Source organism: Urocitellus parryii, chromosome 6, assembly GCF_045843805.1.
Source record: "Urocitellus parryii isolate mUroPar1 chromosome 6, mUroPar1.hap1, whole genome shotgun sequence".
In the NCBI taxonomy this organism is placed as follows: Eukaryota; Metazoa; Chordata; class Mammalia; order Rodentia; family Sciuridae; genus Urocitellus; species Urocitellus parryii.
This window is the reverse complement of record NC_135536.1, coordinates 27,323,429-27,339,391: the sequence shown is the minus strand read 5'-3', so window position 1 is coordinate 27,339,391 and position 15,963 is coordinate 27,323,429. Positions and strand designations below refer to the sequence as shown.

The window sequence follows — 15,963 nt, the reverse complement described above, 5'->3', positions numbered from 1 at the left end:
GAACCTTCAGAGTTCTGAGGAGGCTGGAATCGAAATTCTAGCACTCGGGTCCTCAGCCAGGAGACATTCGTTCAAAAATCTGTTGACTGTAACAACGAAGGAAGCCAAGATGAGAGACCCAATGCTTTTCAGTAGAATTATCCAGAATAGGGACCAACATCTCGTACTGGGTGCCCGGATTCCTAGCCCTGGTGCTCCCAAGAGCACCTCAGCCCTGCTTCAGGGGGCTCCTCTTGTCTGAACCTGGACCTGCACTGACAGCCCTGAGGAAGTTTGTCCTCAAAAATGACTTAACAATTTCCCTTTTCTCTTTGCCCTCCTTCAGGATTACAGCAGTAATATGCAGCAAGTGGCGGGGGAAAGGGATCTCCATCGATCATTTTTCTTTTCTTTTTCTTGTAGGCGATCTTTGGCAGCCAGACACTACCTAACTCCAATTTATGGACAATGAATAATGGTGCAGGCTGCAGAATTTCAAGTGCCACAGCTAGTGGCCAGAAGCCAACCACTCTGCCACAAAAAGTGGTGCCACCTCCAAGTTCTTCCTCCTCCCTGGTCCCCAAACCCCCATCTAATCATAAACAAGTGCTCAGAAAGGCCACATCCCAGAGGGCTTCAAAGTAAGTTCACTGTAAACTTTTCAGTTTCTTCTAAGTTATGTCAATTTTAAGCTAATTGTACTTTTAACTTCTGGAACCTTCCATAAGGTATTGAACAAGAATACCAGCTGGGTGTGGTGGCCCACATCTATAATCCTAGCAGCTCAAGGGGCTGATGCAAGAGGATTCCAAGGTCAAGGCCACCCTTGGCAATTTATTAAGACCTTGTCTGAAAATTTAAAAATAGAAAGGGCTAGGTAATATAGCTCAGTGGCAAAGCACCCTGGGCTCAATTCTCAATGGTGGGGGTCACAAGAACACCCGATGGAGAGTAAAGACTAGGTACAAATAATTAAAGCATGCCAATGGCTGGGCTGTGCCCTGGCTGAGAGGAGTAGCCCCTGATTTTTTAGCCTCCCTGGGTGATTGTGGTGAGAGCTCCCTATACAGTTCAAGATCATTGCCAACCAACTCTGCTGGCCTCCGGCAGGAGCTACAGTCAGTGCCCCAGGTAAGAGTCCTGAACTGTGGGCTTGGAGAAAGAAAATGAAAACTTCTTCCTTGTTGCATCTTCTTCTAGTCATTCTACTCAATCATATTTCAATTTCATAAAAAAAAATCAATGCCTACTGGGTGCAGTGGCACATGCCTGTAATCCCAGTGGCTCAGGAGGCTGAGATAGGAGGACTGCGAGTTCAAAACCAGCCTCAGCAACAGCGAGATGCTAAGCAACTCTGTGAGACCCTGACACTAAATAAAATACAAAATTGGCCTGAGGATGTGGTTCAGTGGTCAAGTGCCCCTGAGTTCAATCCCCGGTACCAAAAAAAAAAATTTTTATTTAAAAAAAAAAAAAGCCAATGCCTTCCCCCCCCCTTGTTTGTTCATGTTTGAGCATTTGAATGGGAAGATGAAGGATTGAGATTTCACTGGCATTATTCAACAAGCTGAGTAGCAACAATATTTCTAGTACCTTGTATGTTCTTCTACCATTTTATACAAAAAAAAAAAAAATTTCCATGCCTGAATCAAATTGTTGTAGGTCATCATCATCCTTCATTCCACCTCCAACCCTTCTTCATCTGGGGAAGCAAACAGGTGCATGGCGTTGGTTCTAGCCCACATGTTCATAATACTAGGAGACTTCTCAAAGATACTTGGAAGGGACTAGCATTTCTCACCATCTGAACACCTTGAGGTTGTGGTGCTTTTCTCTTGCTCTCATTAATGCTCCCGTTCATTTGTCCTCCACAAGCTCAATTTTAGTTGTAGGAAAGAATCCTGGGACAAAGAAAAAAATGTGTTACTGTTTTTCCTCTTTGGAGGGTGAATCAAATTCTGGATTTGAATTGAAAACAATCTTTTGCGGCTGTTTAATCATATTGCTGCCATTATTCATTTATCCAACAAATATTTACTCAGCGCCTGCTAAGTACCAAGCCCTGTCCTAGGAATAACTTGCATTTTAAAGACTGCAGAACTCTCTGGAGCAGTAGCCAAGGGCAGTAGGGAGGCCGCAGTTTGTGGTTGAATGCCAGTGTCAAGATAGAAAGGAAGCTGCGTGTCCTCTCAACCTAGAAAGAAGACTGAAGTCCTCAAGGGTGCAGCCTGCAGGGGCAGACAGCCTGGCTCCCTTCCCCACTCCACACTTGACTGATTTGACATCTTTGGCAAGATACTTAATGTTTTGGCCTCAGTTTTTCCACTGATAAAAATGGGACAATAAGAGTATCTGCTTCCTAGGTGAGTTGGTAAAAAGCTCATACGTGTAAGTAGTAGTGCAAGGCCTGGCTCACCTGAGAACCCAGAGGTCACTATCAGCTGCATGCTAAAGGCACCCTCTGCCCTGCAGGTCCCAGAGCCACAGCTAAAGCAGTGGTTCAGAAGTGCATGTTGAATCTGCCAGTTGGTTGCTCTCAGTGCATCGTCTCTTCATTGCCACTGCCCCAAGTGGCCCATGTGGCTAGCTGGCCTGCTGTGAAGAGGAGGCTTAGGCATGGCAGCCTCTGAAGGCACTGTCCCTGCCTCCTGCCCCCCACCCCCACCCCCACTCACAGGAGAGAGCTCTTCAGCCTCCCGAGGTGAAATCGCAGCTCTTTGGACAAACTTTGCTTTTCTGCATTTTTGTGGTTTCTTCTCTGTGACAGGCAGGAGTGTGGGAAAACCGGAAACAGCTCAGCATCAAAAATGCACAGAAGGGGGGAAAAAGCAAAGATTTCTTCAGAATTTAAGAAATATAATCCAAGTATCAAAAGGCATGCTGTGAGGCGGTGTTCCAGGAAATAGTTTCCAATTTGCCTTTAAAACTCCAGCACAGTTAGCTCCAACGGAGACCTTAATGTCCTCTCTCTTACATGTAAAGTGTTCACCAAGTCCCCACAGATATTTTCAAATATTTTTTGACTTTCAGGGGAAAAAAAGAATAGTTTTCTATCTGAACTGACTCAGTGAAAAACTCCCTTTATGAAATATCCAAATAAAAGCTTTTTAAAAAAATTTACATTAATTTTACATTTACAGGAAAGTTATAAGAACAGTAGATTCCCAGGCGCCCCTCCCCCAGCTTTTCCCATTGTTGATTTCTTGCATTACCCTGGGACATTTCATCCTATGAAACTATCATTGATACATTACTATGAAGTGAACTCCATTTGTTATTTGGATCAATGAAGTGATTTTTAATCTAGAGAAACTTTTCATGGCTCTGAAAATCAGGATACTGAGTCTCAGTTGACATAGTCTTCCTGTTCTAGAGTGATTCTTGTTTCTAGCCAGCATAACAAGTTAGTTAATATCTCTGTGGCTTAGTTTCCTATTTTAAAATTGAAATAATAATAGTACCTACTTCATTGGATCTTAAGAAAAATAAATGAATTAATGAATGTCAAGTACAAATATAGTGCCTGGCACATAATGTGTGTTGAATAAGTTTTATATATTATTATGTTTAATACCAAGATGGTATTTCAAGAAATTTTCATGTAATTTTTTACTTCTTGCAAGATGTATTGCTTCATTTGCTTGGACCTTATTATTGCCTTTATCCTGCTCAGTTCAGATTCATCAGGAACCCCAGTTCTGACTGGTGGTCCTGAGTCACACTCAGGAATGCCTTAGCTGCCCCAGGAGACAGAGCTAATGAGAAGTTGTAATGAGCTTTGGACCATGCCATGCCCTGTGTTTTTGGGTTGAACTTCAGACTTCTCCTAGCACAGAAGTTGGCATTAGACAGATAGAAGCAATTTCCAACAGCATCAAAGTTTCCACATCCTAGAGGGTTGAGTTTGGAGAACAATAGAACATAAAAGATGAATTTTGGTGCAAAGGGAATTGAGAGTCGGAACAGTGGGGTCCTATTTCTGTATGATAATATTCAAGTCACTTTCTCTCTAAAGGTTTTATTTTCCCATCTGTAAAACAAAAAGCCACTGTCCCTACTGGATAATTAGCCAAAATAACTTGTTTTTTGTTGATTCTATTCAAAGCCTTTTTGAGAGCACATTTGTCTTTTTTTTTTTTTTTTTTTTTTTTTTGTAGTTGTAAATGGACAGAATGCCTTTATTTTTATGTGGTGCTGGGGATTGAACCCAGTGCCTCATGCATGCTAGGCAAGCACTCTACCACTGAGCTACGGCCCCAGCCCCACATTTTTCTCTTAATCCTAATGCTTTGTGGCCATTTTCCTCACCTCCTCTTAGCCCAGAAGTTCTTGTTATAGTTCTCAAATTCATTAGTTCCTTTAGGTGTGTCTTATTTGTGGATTCTGTGTTGAGAATTATCTAGATTCTCTTTTCCTCCTCTCACTCTCCTTCCTCCTCCTCCTGCATCTTCTTCTTCCTCTTTTTTTTTTTTTTTTTTTAACCATTTTCACAGCAGCTGTCTTGGTTTCCTCTCTGATGTGTGCAGCACTTCACAGTGGGTCTGATGTTTCTTTCAAGCAGTCAGCTGAACTAATTAGCCCAGCCTGGGAACTAATTAGGATGACAGCCTAAGCGCACCTAACTCCCTCCTCCTCAGAAGTGACCTTTTTTCTCAGAACTGGAATCATACTCTCCAGGAAATTTGGAGGAAAAAAACCTGAGGAGATTAAAGTTTCCCAGGCATGTGGGCAAAACTCAGAGGCTAAAGGTGAAGTTGAAAGGGCCAGGAGACTTCTCCAAAGAAAGGAAACTGTGTAAGCAGCACTGACTGGGGCTGGGGGCTCAGCTCATGGGTAGAGCTTGTGCTTAGCATGGGCAAGGCCTGGCTTCAAGTTGTTAGCACAAATGAGAAAAGGAAAGATAAAAGGACTCAGACTGAAGGACGGCGCTTGCTTTACGGGGCTTGCATTGCCTTTTCTTGCCCTCATCTGAGGTCCTGCAGGGAACCCTCCAAGGAAGCAGAAGCTAAGTGCTGCGCTGTGTCAGCACCCAGGACAGTGGTGTTTGCCAAAGGCTGCTGGGGATTAGGAGGGAGGAAGGCATCAAGAGCTATGCAGCCCAATAAAACCAAATGCCAGTTAATGTGAGCTGAACCTTTGGTGAGATCAGCATTATGGTGAAAGGTGCTCAGAGGGTCATGTCATTGGATATACAAATAAGCATCAGGTGAATAACTGTGTGTGTTACATCTTTTATAATCCATGAGTCATTAAACTAGGGCAAAGTACTCAGGAGTTACAGTGGTCCAAAAGTTGTTGGTGAGCATAGAAGATACAATATTGTAGATTAACCTTGTCTGTCAGCCTTTTAGTCTTTTATGATATGTTGTGTGAAGAAATGTGGTTGCATCTGTGGCATATCCATCCTTAGATACAAGGTTCTCTAACTTATACATTTTTAAAATGTAATCATAAAACTTCCATGTTGGAAGGTAAAGGAATCTGGAGGCACAGTGTAGGGACAGGCATTCAGTGGCTGGGCCCAAACTGTCACACACACCACCTGTTGTGCTAACCTCAGATTCTTCCCAGGAGATTGCTGCTTTCAAAAGTCCCTACCAATCTACTCAAAAACATCTGTACAGCAAATGACAGATTAACCATCCTAAATATTGCTTTTGGAAAAATAGAAAGTAAGCACTTAGGAACTCACTCCTTGCCCTTTGCAAACAAATTTTACCACTTAAGTGACCAATGAAGTAGTCAAAAGAGGGGAGAATTAGTGTGATTCTCAGGCTGGAGGTATTGGGGGAATTCCTGTTAGACATTACACAGGAAGGACTGGATTGAAGAACAACACTGAGGGCTTTTATATAGCAGCTTCCTGTGAGAGTAGAGTTTGGGAAATGAGTGGGAGACCTGGGGCACCCCAGACAATAGCCTCCCACTCCAAGGGCCAAGGCCTGGGCCAAGGAACATGTCAGAAGGCCTGCCACTTAGATTCATTCTTTCCTCTGCTTCTCTCCCATGGGCCTAGGGGTGACATTAGGATGGCTTAGGGTTTGCTTCTGGCATGGACAGTAACATCAGAGAGATAGATGGGAGTCGTGGATGATGGATCTTCCTCTATGATTCATATTTGTGTCATTTGAATTAAAATCTGTCATCCCTGCTGCTAGGATGCTAAAATGGTTGTTGAACTGGTCATATACTTGCTGGATATTTTCCATTCCTCATTTCCCTTCTTATCTGAGTATGAAAATACCACTTTAAAAGATTTGGGCAGGAATTTATCCGGCCTTTCATAGAAGCCATATCGGGTCCTCCATGAACATGGGTCCTTAATGGCAAACTTAGACTTTCTTCTCTAAGGATGAGCAGATATTGAAGAATCTTGAAAGATCAAAAGAACCTCATGGATGGAGAAGATTCAGAGGCTCTGCCAACCTCTGAAATAACAAAAGAAAATAACATTTTAGGAAATACTTGTATTCTTAACAGAATTTAAGAGTACCATATCTCATATGCAGAACTAGCAAAAGTTATCAGATAGAAAATTCGGGCAGTCTGAGGCCAGGAAGGATTGCACAGAGCTGAGAACTGCCTGAGTCAGTAGAAAGCAGGCAGTCAGAACATTGAACCTGTGAAATAAAGTGCAGACATCAAAAATGCTGAGGAAAAAGTGCGCACGGAGAAATAAAAATGATGTGAAGAAAGATAGATTCAGCCTAAAAAATGACTTCCAAAAAGAGATGTGTAGTCACTATTATAGGCAAATTAGACCCAACACAAGGATGCAAAGGGCTTTGAATGACGTAATTAATAAATTAATAGATGCCTGATTTTGTATCCTACAGAGCTTCCCTGGAATAGTTTTTAGGATTGAAACATTTCAATTAAATCCTCAAAAAGAAGAAATTATATAAGACCTGATTCTCTGAACATTAATTATTAAAATAAAAGTCTGAATAAAATGCCCAAATAATTTAAGAATTTTAAAACGTTCTTTTAAATAACCTAGATCAAAATCAAGACAGACTATATTGAAAGTAAGAATTGTAGCTGGCCCTGGTGGTGCCTACCTGTATTCCTAGCAACTCTGGAGGCTGAGGCAGTAGGATCATAAGGTCAAGGCCAGCCTCAGCAGCCCAGCAAGGCCCTGCCTCAAAATAAAAAATAAGAAGGGCTGGGACTGCGGCTCAGCGGTTAAGAGCCCTTGGGTATCAACCCCAGTACCAAAAAGAAAAAAAAGAAGAAGAATAGTACACACCAAAATTTATATTCGAAATGTAACCAAAGACATGCCCAAAGGTAAATTCATAACCTTAGTCATTTTCATGTGAAGATACAGAAAGATTGAAATGAACCAAGATGCAAATGGCAGGTTGGAAAGAACTGTGAGAACCTCTCTGATCCCAGCCAGAAAGGGAGATTAGCCAGGGAGATGACGAGAGGACAATGGTGCGCATGCAGGCCACATGCCACCACGCTGTCATCTCAGAAAGTTAGGGAAGGGACAGGGAAATAAAGCTAAGGAAAACAGGTAAAAGGAAATCAAGGCAAAAGCAATATTAAATGAAGAGCAAGCAGTGAGGTTAGTGAAGTTCAAAGCCTCATTTGGTTTGGGTAGGGGAACAGGGAAGGAGAAAATGAGCTTACCTCTGACCAGAAATACAAAAGAATTAAAAATGAGGAAAGAAATCTTCAAAAATAGGTATAGGCAAGACTGAAAAAATCTGGAGAACACTGTGCACAATTGTACGCCACTAAAAATTTTAAAACCTTGGTGAACGATTATAAGTATTAAATTGACTCTTCTTAAAGAAAAAGCAAACCTCAGTAGATTAAGGTAGAAGTTTTAAAACTATCCAAATTGGTTCTTTAAAAAAAAAATGTAGGCTACATGAGTAGGCCTAGATACAATTTTTAAATGTCATCTCTGAAATAATTCTTCAGACTTTTTTTTTTTTTTTCAATTTTTAGAGGTCTCCAGAGAAACAGCCAGGTAATTTGCGAGTCCTTCCTGTGACATGCGGCCTCCTGCAGTGTGGCCTCCAACCTCCTCAGCCTTCTCTACACTATACCATCCTTGGTTCCTACGTGCTCAGGTCACCTCCCTGCATGGGAGAGGTGCTGAACTCTGAGTCCTGCCTTTTATTCAGGATTGGGATTTAGTCTGTGTCGCTCCCCACTGCCTTGTTCTCAGCTCCTCAGTTCTTACCTCCTTGTTCTTACCTCCTACTTTGTTTTTCCTCTCCCTGTGTCCTCGCTAAGTCTCTCTAAGGACAACGGCTGGGGTCACCCTTCATCACACACACTCACCCACGCAGAGTGCCTTGTGCTCTACGTTGCTCTAGGTACTGGTGGTAGCATCAGTTGACAGGACAGACAAGACCCCTGTTTTCAGAAAACTTACTTTTGAGAGAGAGAAGCTAAGTTCAACCCCTAGTCCCTGACATAGCTTATATTTATCCCAAATTCTCAGTAATGGCAGGGGTGGTAATAGAGATGGAAATGGTGCTGGTGGGGGAGATGGTGGTGGAGGCAGAGGTGGAGGTGGTGGCAGCAGCAGTGACAGTATTTTGAATCAAAGTATATACTTCAAGGATGAATAAATAACAATTTATTTATACTATAGAGAGTAGCATCTGGAAGGCAGTAGAACACAATTGTTAATCACCCAGAATTTGAAATTCTGACTCTTTTACTTAATTGACTTACCTAGAGATACATTTAAGCTTCTGTTTCATTACCTGTTAAATATCAGAGTGGGGCATGTCTATAATCCCAGCAGCTTTGGAGGCTGAGACAGGAGGATCTCAAGTTCAAGGCCAGCCTCAGCAACATAATGAGGTCCTGTCTCAAAATAAAAAACAAAAAGGGCTGGGGACATGGCTCAGTGGTAAAGTACCTCTGGGTACTACAGAATATGTATATATACATATATATGTATATGTTTACAAAATGTATGTAAAAATACATTTATATATAAGGTATGTGTTATATATCAAACATCTTAGGGTTGTTAATAGGATTAAATGAAATAGTGTTTTTCCCTGACATATTATGTCCAGGATGTGCAGATTGGTGGACTTGAAATTTGCTGATGCTGTTATTCCCTATTAAAAGAAATCACAGGGCTGGGGTTGTGGAGCACTGGCCTAGCACATGTGAGGCCCTGGGTTTAATCCTCAGCACCACATAAAAATAAATAAATAAATAAATAAAAATATATTGCATCCAACTACAACTAAAAAAATAAATACTTTCAAAAAATAAAATCACAGTTGGGTTCCATGGTGCACACCTATAGTCCCAGCAACTGTAGCGAGGAGTGCAGGTTCAAGGTCAGCCTAACCAACTTAATGAGGCCCTAAGCAACTTAGCAAAAGCCTGACTCAAAATTTAAAAAAAATAAAAAGGACTAGGGATACAGCTCAGTGGTAAAACACCCTTGAGCTCAACTACCAGTATCCCACCCCCCAAAAAAGAAAAAGTTTAAAAAGAAAAAGAATCACATTTTTGTTGTTGGTAACTTGATATTCGCAAGTGTGATTCAGTCCTAGCTAGCATGGCTATGGAAACCAAACACCTTCTGATTTCCTGGACACTAATAACTCTAGGCTTTGAAGGCAAAGGTTTAGTTTTAAACAAAAGAATAGATTTAGACCTAGTGATTTCTAGTCAGGTTGGCTCACTGTACCCTAGTGAGAGAGAAAACGCTTAAAGAAGAACCCCATCAGGGCATAACCGTGCTTTCAAATAAGGGAAATATCTCTTTGGCCTTAGAATTTGAACTCTGCTTTGGAAACAGGCAGGGGCAACGTCATGTTCAGCTCCTGTGGCATTTTGAGCCCAGAAGTGCCCTGCTAGGAGGAGAGGCTAAAAGCCAGGTTTGAAAATAAAAACTGATTTTTCAACTGGGGATGATTTTTCTCCACAGAGAATGTTTGGCAATATCTGGGGACAGGTCTGGTTGTCATAACTGGGGGTGCCATTAGCATTGAGGGGACAGAGGCTGAAGGTGCTTGTGGACGTCCTGCAAAGCTTAGGACAGTCCCTCACTGCGAAGAATCATCCAGACCCAATGTTAGCATCGCCGAGGCTGAATCACCCAACAGGATGCGGGGGGCTTCTCTGATGGAAAACAGTGAAACCAGCGTGAGCCCCTGAGGCCGCGTCTCTGTTTGAGACTGTGGACCACAGGGTCAGGAAACAGGGACACAGCCTGGCCTCAAAACAGGGTTTCTAAACAGCACTGAAGCAAGGGCTCCAAATGCCACTACAAAACCTGATTCCAGACCGAGTTGGGGCAGTGGTGACGGCAGCACTAAAGCTCCAGACAGGGAGGAATAAGGGAGCAGAGCGACGGGATGGCAGGAGGAGCAGGGCGGCTGTGGCCCGGTGGCAGAGCGCTTGCCTAGCCTGTGTGAGTTCCTTCTCCAGCACCATGAAAACAACAAAAATGAGCCTGCGGCCTCAAATTCCAAACATGAATGAATGTCCTACTAAATAAGGTGACCAACAAGATCCGTGGCTGGAATACTCCTCATAGATAAATCAATGTTTTTGAATGGTCAGACATGTTATATCACGTGCTCATAGGAGCATCTATGGACCATGACGTGGGGCTCTGATGGGAGTATCAGAACCTGTAGACAAGCAGTACTTGAAAGTACAATAACTGAGAATTTTCCAGAATTGAAGAGTACATGATTCCTGAGCTAAAATCATTCATAGACCCCAAATCAGTATACCTCCAGACATGTCATAGTGAAACTTCAGAACTTTAAGCATAAAGAAAAATCTTAGGGGTTGGGGGCATAGTTCAGGGATAGAGTTCTTGCATGCAGGACGCCCTGGGATCAACACCCCCCTGGCCCCCAGTCAGGAATGAGAGGAATGATAAGTCAGGAGAGTGGCACACACCTGTAATCCCAACTATCCAGGAGGCTGAGGCAAGAGGATTACAAATTCAAGGCCACACTCTACAACTCAAAAAAAGGCAATCCGTATTACTACCAGGAATGAAATAAACAAATAAATAAATAAAGACCACCTGAGAGAAAATTTACAAAGCAGCACAGAGTTCTACAGTCTTAACAGTAATAGATGCTAGAATACAATTGCTAATGCCAAATATTGAGGTAAAGGGATTTTTCGGTCTAGAATTTTATACATAGCTGAATTGTCACTTGAGTGAAGGCAAAATAAAAATAATTTTTTTTTTGAGTTCAGTCTCGGTTGGGGGATCTGTGAGATCACACATGATCTTCACTAAGACAACTTATATGTAATAAAGACTCCATGAGGTAAAAGTGAACTCAGAAGCATTGGATGACAAGAAACAGTGAAGGACAACATGTTTATGAAATGTCAATAAATGTTAAGAACTATGAAAATTGTCATTTTACATAAAGATAGAATGTCCTTAAGACAATGAAGACAAGATACAGGAACCAAGTGCATTCGGGAGTAGTTGATGTATAGCAGGGTCTGTGTGAAGTTCAAGGGCAGGACTGAAATACTGAATAACTTTATAGCTTTCAAACAAACAGGAAAGGGAAATGTAGAAATCCTGTGACTCTAGTGGAAGGAGGCAAAGAGAACAAAAGAAAAAGTAAAGAGAAAAGAAAAACTAACAGTAGAAATATATGCACAGTCACAATAAACATTAACATTGCACCTTTTTAAAAAGTTCAGTTATAGTCTGCTTCAAAGAGACATACCTAAAGTTAGATCTCACAAGAAGATGGAAAACAAAGGATTGGAAAAAATACAAACCACAAAATACTAATTTGAAGAAATACTGGCACAGCAATATTAATATTAAATAATCTGGAATTCAGCAAAAGGCATCAGGAGTGATAAAGAAAAGCATTTGTATGCACTTAATATTATATATTCAAAATATTATAAGTCAAAAACTGACACAGTTACAGGGAGAAATGGGTAATGATAGGTAATTCAGTCAAATGCTACTGAGTATTTGGATATTTGAAATGCAGAAGTGGCTTTTAATCTTTTTTGGCCATCACTCATAATAAGAAAAACCACATTTAATGTACAGTCCAGTAAAAAGACCTATATGTATATGCATGTGAAATAAAGCAGTATTTTCTATTGATGCTTTAGGTGCTGATTGTGAGTGCCTAAATTGATTTTATAACCCATTTATGAGTCACAGTTCTCAGTCTGACAAAATTGATAGCCATGTATAGACTCCTGCACCCAAAAGGGGAGAATATGTATTCATTTCAATTAAACATGGAACGTGTATAAAAAAAAATAGTGCATACTGTGTCACAAATGAAGGCTCTGTATATTTCAAAATATCGGTATCAAATAATTCACGCTCTTTAAGCAGAATTCACATAAATTTGAAAAAATAACTAGATTTTTTAAGATGGAGAAGTTGAGAAACTTCATGAAATAAAGTACTGCCTTTAGAGATAGTCATAGTGAAAATCATAAAATAATTGGAACTGAAGGGCTGTGAAAGTACTGTGTATCAAACTGGTGAGCTAGCCCAAACTATCCTCAAAAGTAAACTTTAGTCTTAAATACACTTATCTAAAAAGACAAGAAAGATCGAACATGTGTGAGTTAATTATTTAATTTGAAAATCTGTAAAAGGACAAGAGAATAAACTAATGAAAATAAAGAAACGGAAAAAAACACAGAATTGGCCTCGAACAAACTGGCACATGGTGGAACCTGAGAGAACAGCCCTTTAAACCTTGTTGGTACATGGTAGGTGCTCATTAAACACCTGTTGAAGAAATGACTGAAACTAACAGCAAGCAACAGAGTATTGCCTCTGAAAAGATTAACCCACAGGAAGAAAGGGCCCACATAAATAATGAACCAAAAGACATGTAGCCAAAAATGCAGTGGGATGGATAGTGTGTTAAATATTTATAAACTGGAGTTTTATCTACCACAACTCTACTAAATGTTTCCTGAATTGGTTTTGGAACCAAACCGTAGTTAATAAAGTTCCAGTGGTTATTTTTAAGGATCGGCATGTTGTTGCTCTCTGAGATGCATATAGAATCTCTGGACTGATTGATAAAGAAAGAGATGCATGTCCCTGTGTGCTGGCGGGTGCTCGAGTAGGAAAGGTGGAAGATATTTAATCAAAAAGTAAACATTCACCAAAAAAAAAAAAAAAGTCAGGGTACTGTTCCCTTTCTGGACATTTGTTTCTTTAGCGTACCTTGCACTCTTGGGGTTTCTTCTCTCCTTTGGGAATTGAAGGAAGCTGATTGTCACCATTATTTTATAAAAATGAGGACCGTCAGGGATGTTGCTTTGGAACCTCCACAGATGCGACCATGTCTGTTCTGCCACCGCCCGGGCCTCTGCTCGCCGTGTACAGTTGAGCACTGCCCTCCACAGAAGGCCATCTCTGTGTGGTGGCAAGAGTCCAAGATAAGCTTTGACTCCACTGTTGAAACAGAAACCAGTACCCCGGGGTCAGAGATGGGGAAAGCCTCAAACAAGAGCCCAAAGAGAAACAGCGCAGCAAACACCGCAGGCAACCTGGCGAGGTCACGAACAAGCCAGCCTTAAAGAAAGCCTGTCACTTTCAGAAAGTTCCCACAGATCAAAACAGCGGGCAGAGACTGGACAGAGGAAACCACAGGTCGAGGACATGAAGATGGCAGAAAAGCACGCCAAAGCCACACCGGCAAAATGGATGAGGGGGCTCCTGCGCTGCACCCACCCCCGAGGCTGTAGAGACAGCTGTGGGGTGTGTTCCTGATGCTGCGCAGGTGGGGCCACCACTCAGATGGCTTGTGTCCCCTACGTAGAGACTTTCACCAAAAGAAATCTTCCAAAATGATAAATGCAGGTAGTATTTCATAGGGACATTATGTGTTTGAAATTCATTGTTGAATAATTTCTTTGAAGGCCCAGAAGAACTGCCCCCTCCCGGTAGGAATAATGCCCATTCCCGGCACTTTGTTAGATGTTAGAAAATTTGAAAGGTCAGAGTAGGTAGGCATGGAATCAAATTCTGGGCTAGGATGTATATATTTAATATTTAAGAAAACCGCAGGTGCTAGTTGTGAGCAAAGAAAGGTGTACCTTAGTTGAAAGGCATGTGTCAGTAGTAAAGGAGATTTTCCTAATTCTTGGTTGCTATGACACATGGACACGTTACTTGTATAGTTCTTAGGTGGCTCAGTGAATCGGGCAGCTTGCCCTTAAGCGGTTTTTAGAAATCATGAGCAGAGGGGCTGGGGCTGGGGCTCACTGGTAGAGCACTTGCCTAGCATGTGTGAGGCCCTGGGCTTGATTCTCAACACCACATATAAATAAATAAATAAATAAAGGTCCATTAACAACTAAAAAATATTTTTTAAAAATTATGGGCAGAGAAGGACCTGAATTAGGTCCATTACCATCACCGGGGTTCAGTGAGCACATAGCTCTCAACCTTTGACTGCATCTAACACTTTTCCATCTCCAAGACACCTGCTCCATTGCCGAGAAGAGCACTTAAAGGCTAGGTGCTCACGTCTTACTGCCCTTCTCGGGTATGATTTAAAGTTAATAGCACTGTTCCCTTCCTGTCTTCTCAGCATCTCTGCCTGTAAAACTCTTTGATACTTTTATAACTCCAGTTTTTCTGAGTTCACCTTTGGCCCCTTCTTCATATTCCACGTGTACCGGGATCAGGAAACATCAGGTAATGAGTACTGCTGCGTCAAATTCTCATTCAGCTTTGCACAGCAGCTACTAAGAGAAGGACAATTATAATCTCAGTACAGTGGCTGGCGCCATCCCATATTCCACACAGCTGAAGACGGACATGCACCGTTCCTCCAGTCAGTTCCCACCCGCCTTTCTGTACCGCCGTCCTCACGTGTAAAGATAAATGTCTTATAAGCACAGCCCCTCAAGACCAGACTCCAATTTCATTTAGTGCCCAGTGGATCAGTGATTCATTCTCTTGCTAGCAGGGGAAAAAATGTACATATTAGATTTATTAAGAGAGAGTCTGTCAATCAAATGAGGCCTTTCTTCCTATGGGATATTAAGAGTAATTTTGACCATGAGCTTTCTGTCTTTTAGGTTGATTTTAATAGCAAATTGCTGTTAATTTCCAGGTTCTGGAATGTGGTCATTCCCCTACAGTTTAGCACGAATATTTCATACATTGGAGTTAGTGAGTCATCCAGTTTGATATTTCTGTATGGAGAGGCTTATCATGACTATAGAGTGCTGTTGCTATTCCTAAGTAAAAATGGCAGCACAAGTAATAGTGTTTGTTTAGTCCTTACTCTGACACCTGTCACTGTGCTAGGATGTGTTTTACGTTCACCATCTTGATCTTCTAGAACCCTTTGAGTTAGTCCTGTTATGCTATTATTACACAGTAACAGACCAAAAGACAATCCAGGATATAGATCCATCCTTCCCGTGTAAATATGTTCTGAAATTCAGGTGTTCCCAGGTGCAGAGTCACAGACAAAGTAATAGAGCAGCTCAAACAAACCTGCTTCAGAAGTTCTCATATAGGAGTGGATTGTCCAGAAGTTGGAGTGCATTTTCCCAAGGAAATGCTATTAATATAACAAAAGCATCTTTCTGGTAGTGTGCCTGAGGGAGTAACAATAGACCTGAACCATCTTGTACACCAGTGTTGCCAGGGAAAATTCACTCAAGAACTTCCCTTCATATTGCTATGGACACATTACTCCACCAAAGGGGGGATTCTCCTGTTTGAAGCAATAGAATAAAGCCAGACACATTGGCTCACCCCTGTAGTCCCAGATCCTTCAGGAGGCTGAGATAGAGGATCCCAAGTTCAAGGCCAGCCTGGGCAGCTTAGTGAGACCCTATTTCAAAAAGAAGGAGGCGGGTGCAGGGGAGGTAGCTCAGGGTAAAGCACCCCTGGGTCCAATCCCCAGAATAAGAAAGAAACAATAGAATCATTAGATTCAACTTGCAACTCAGCACTTCTCAGGGCTTGGGGGGAGTTGATGGGAGGAA

General features: G+C 41.7%; 1 protein-coding gene across 1 annotated transcript in view; it reads left to right on the top strand.

Moving 5' to 3' along the window:
- Positions 1-15,963, top strand: part of Ttll5 (tubulin tyrosine ligase like 5) — a 260,147-nt gene that overhangs the window by 201,708 nt on the left and 42,476 nt on the right. The window contains exon 32 of the mRNA XM_026401550.2: positions 403-620. Within this exon, the coding sequence (XP_026257335.1) occupies positions 403-620 (218 nt within the window). The remainder of the gene's footprint in view (positions 1-402; positions 621-15,963) is intronic.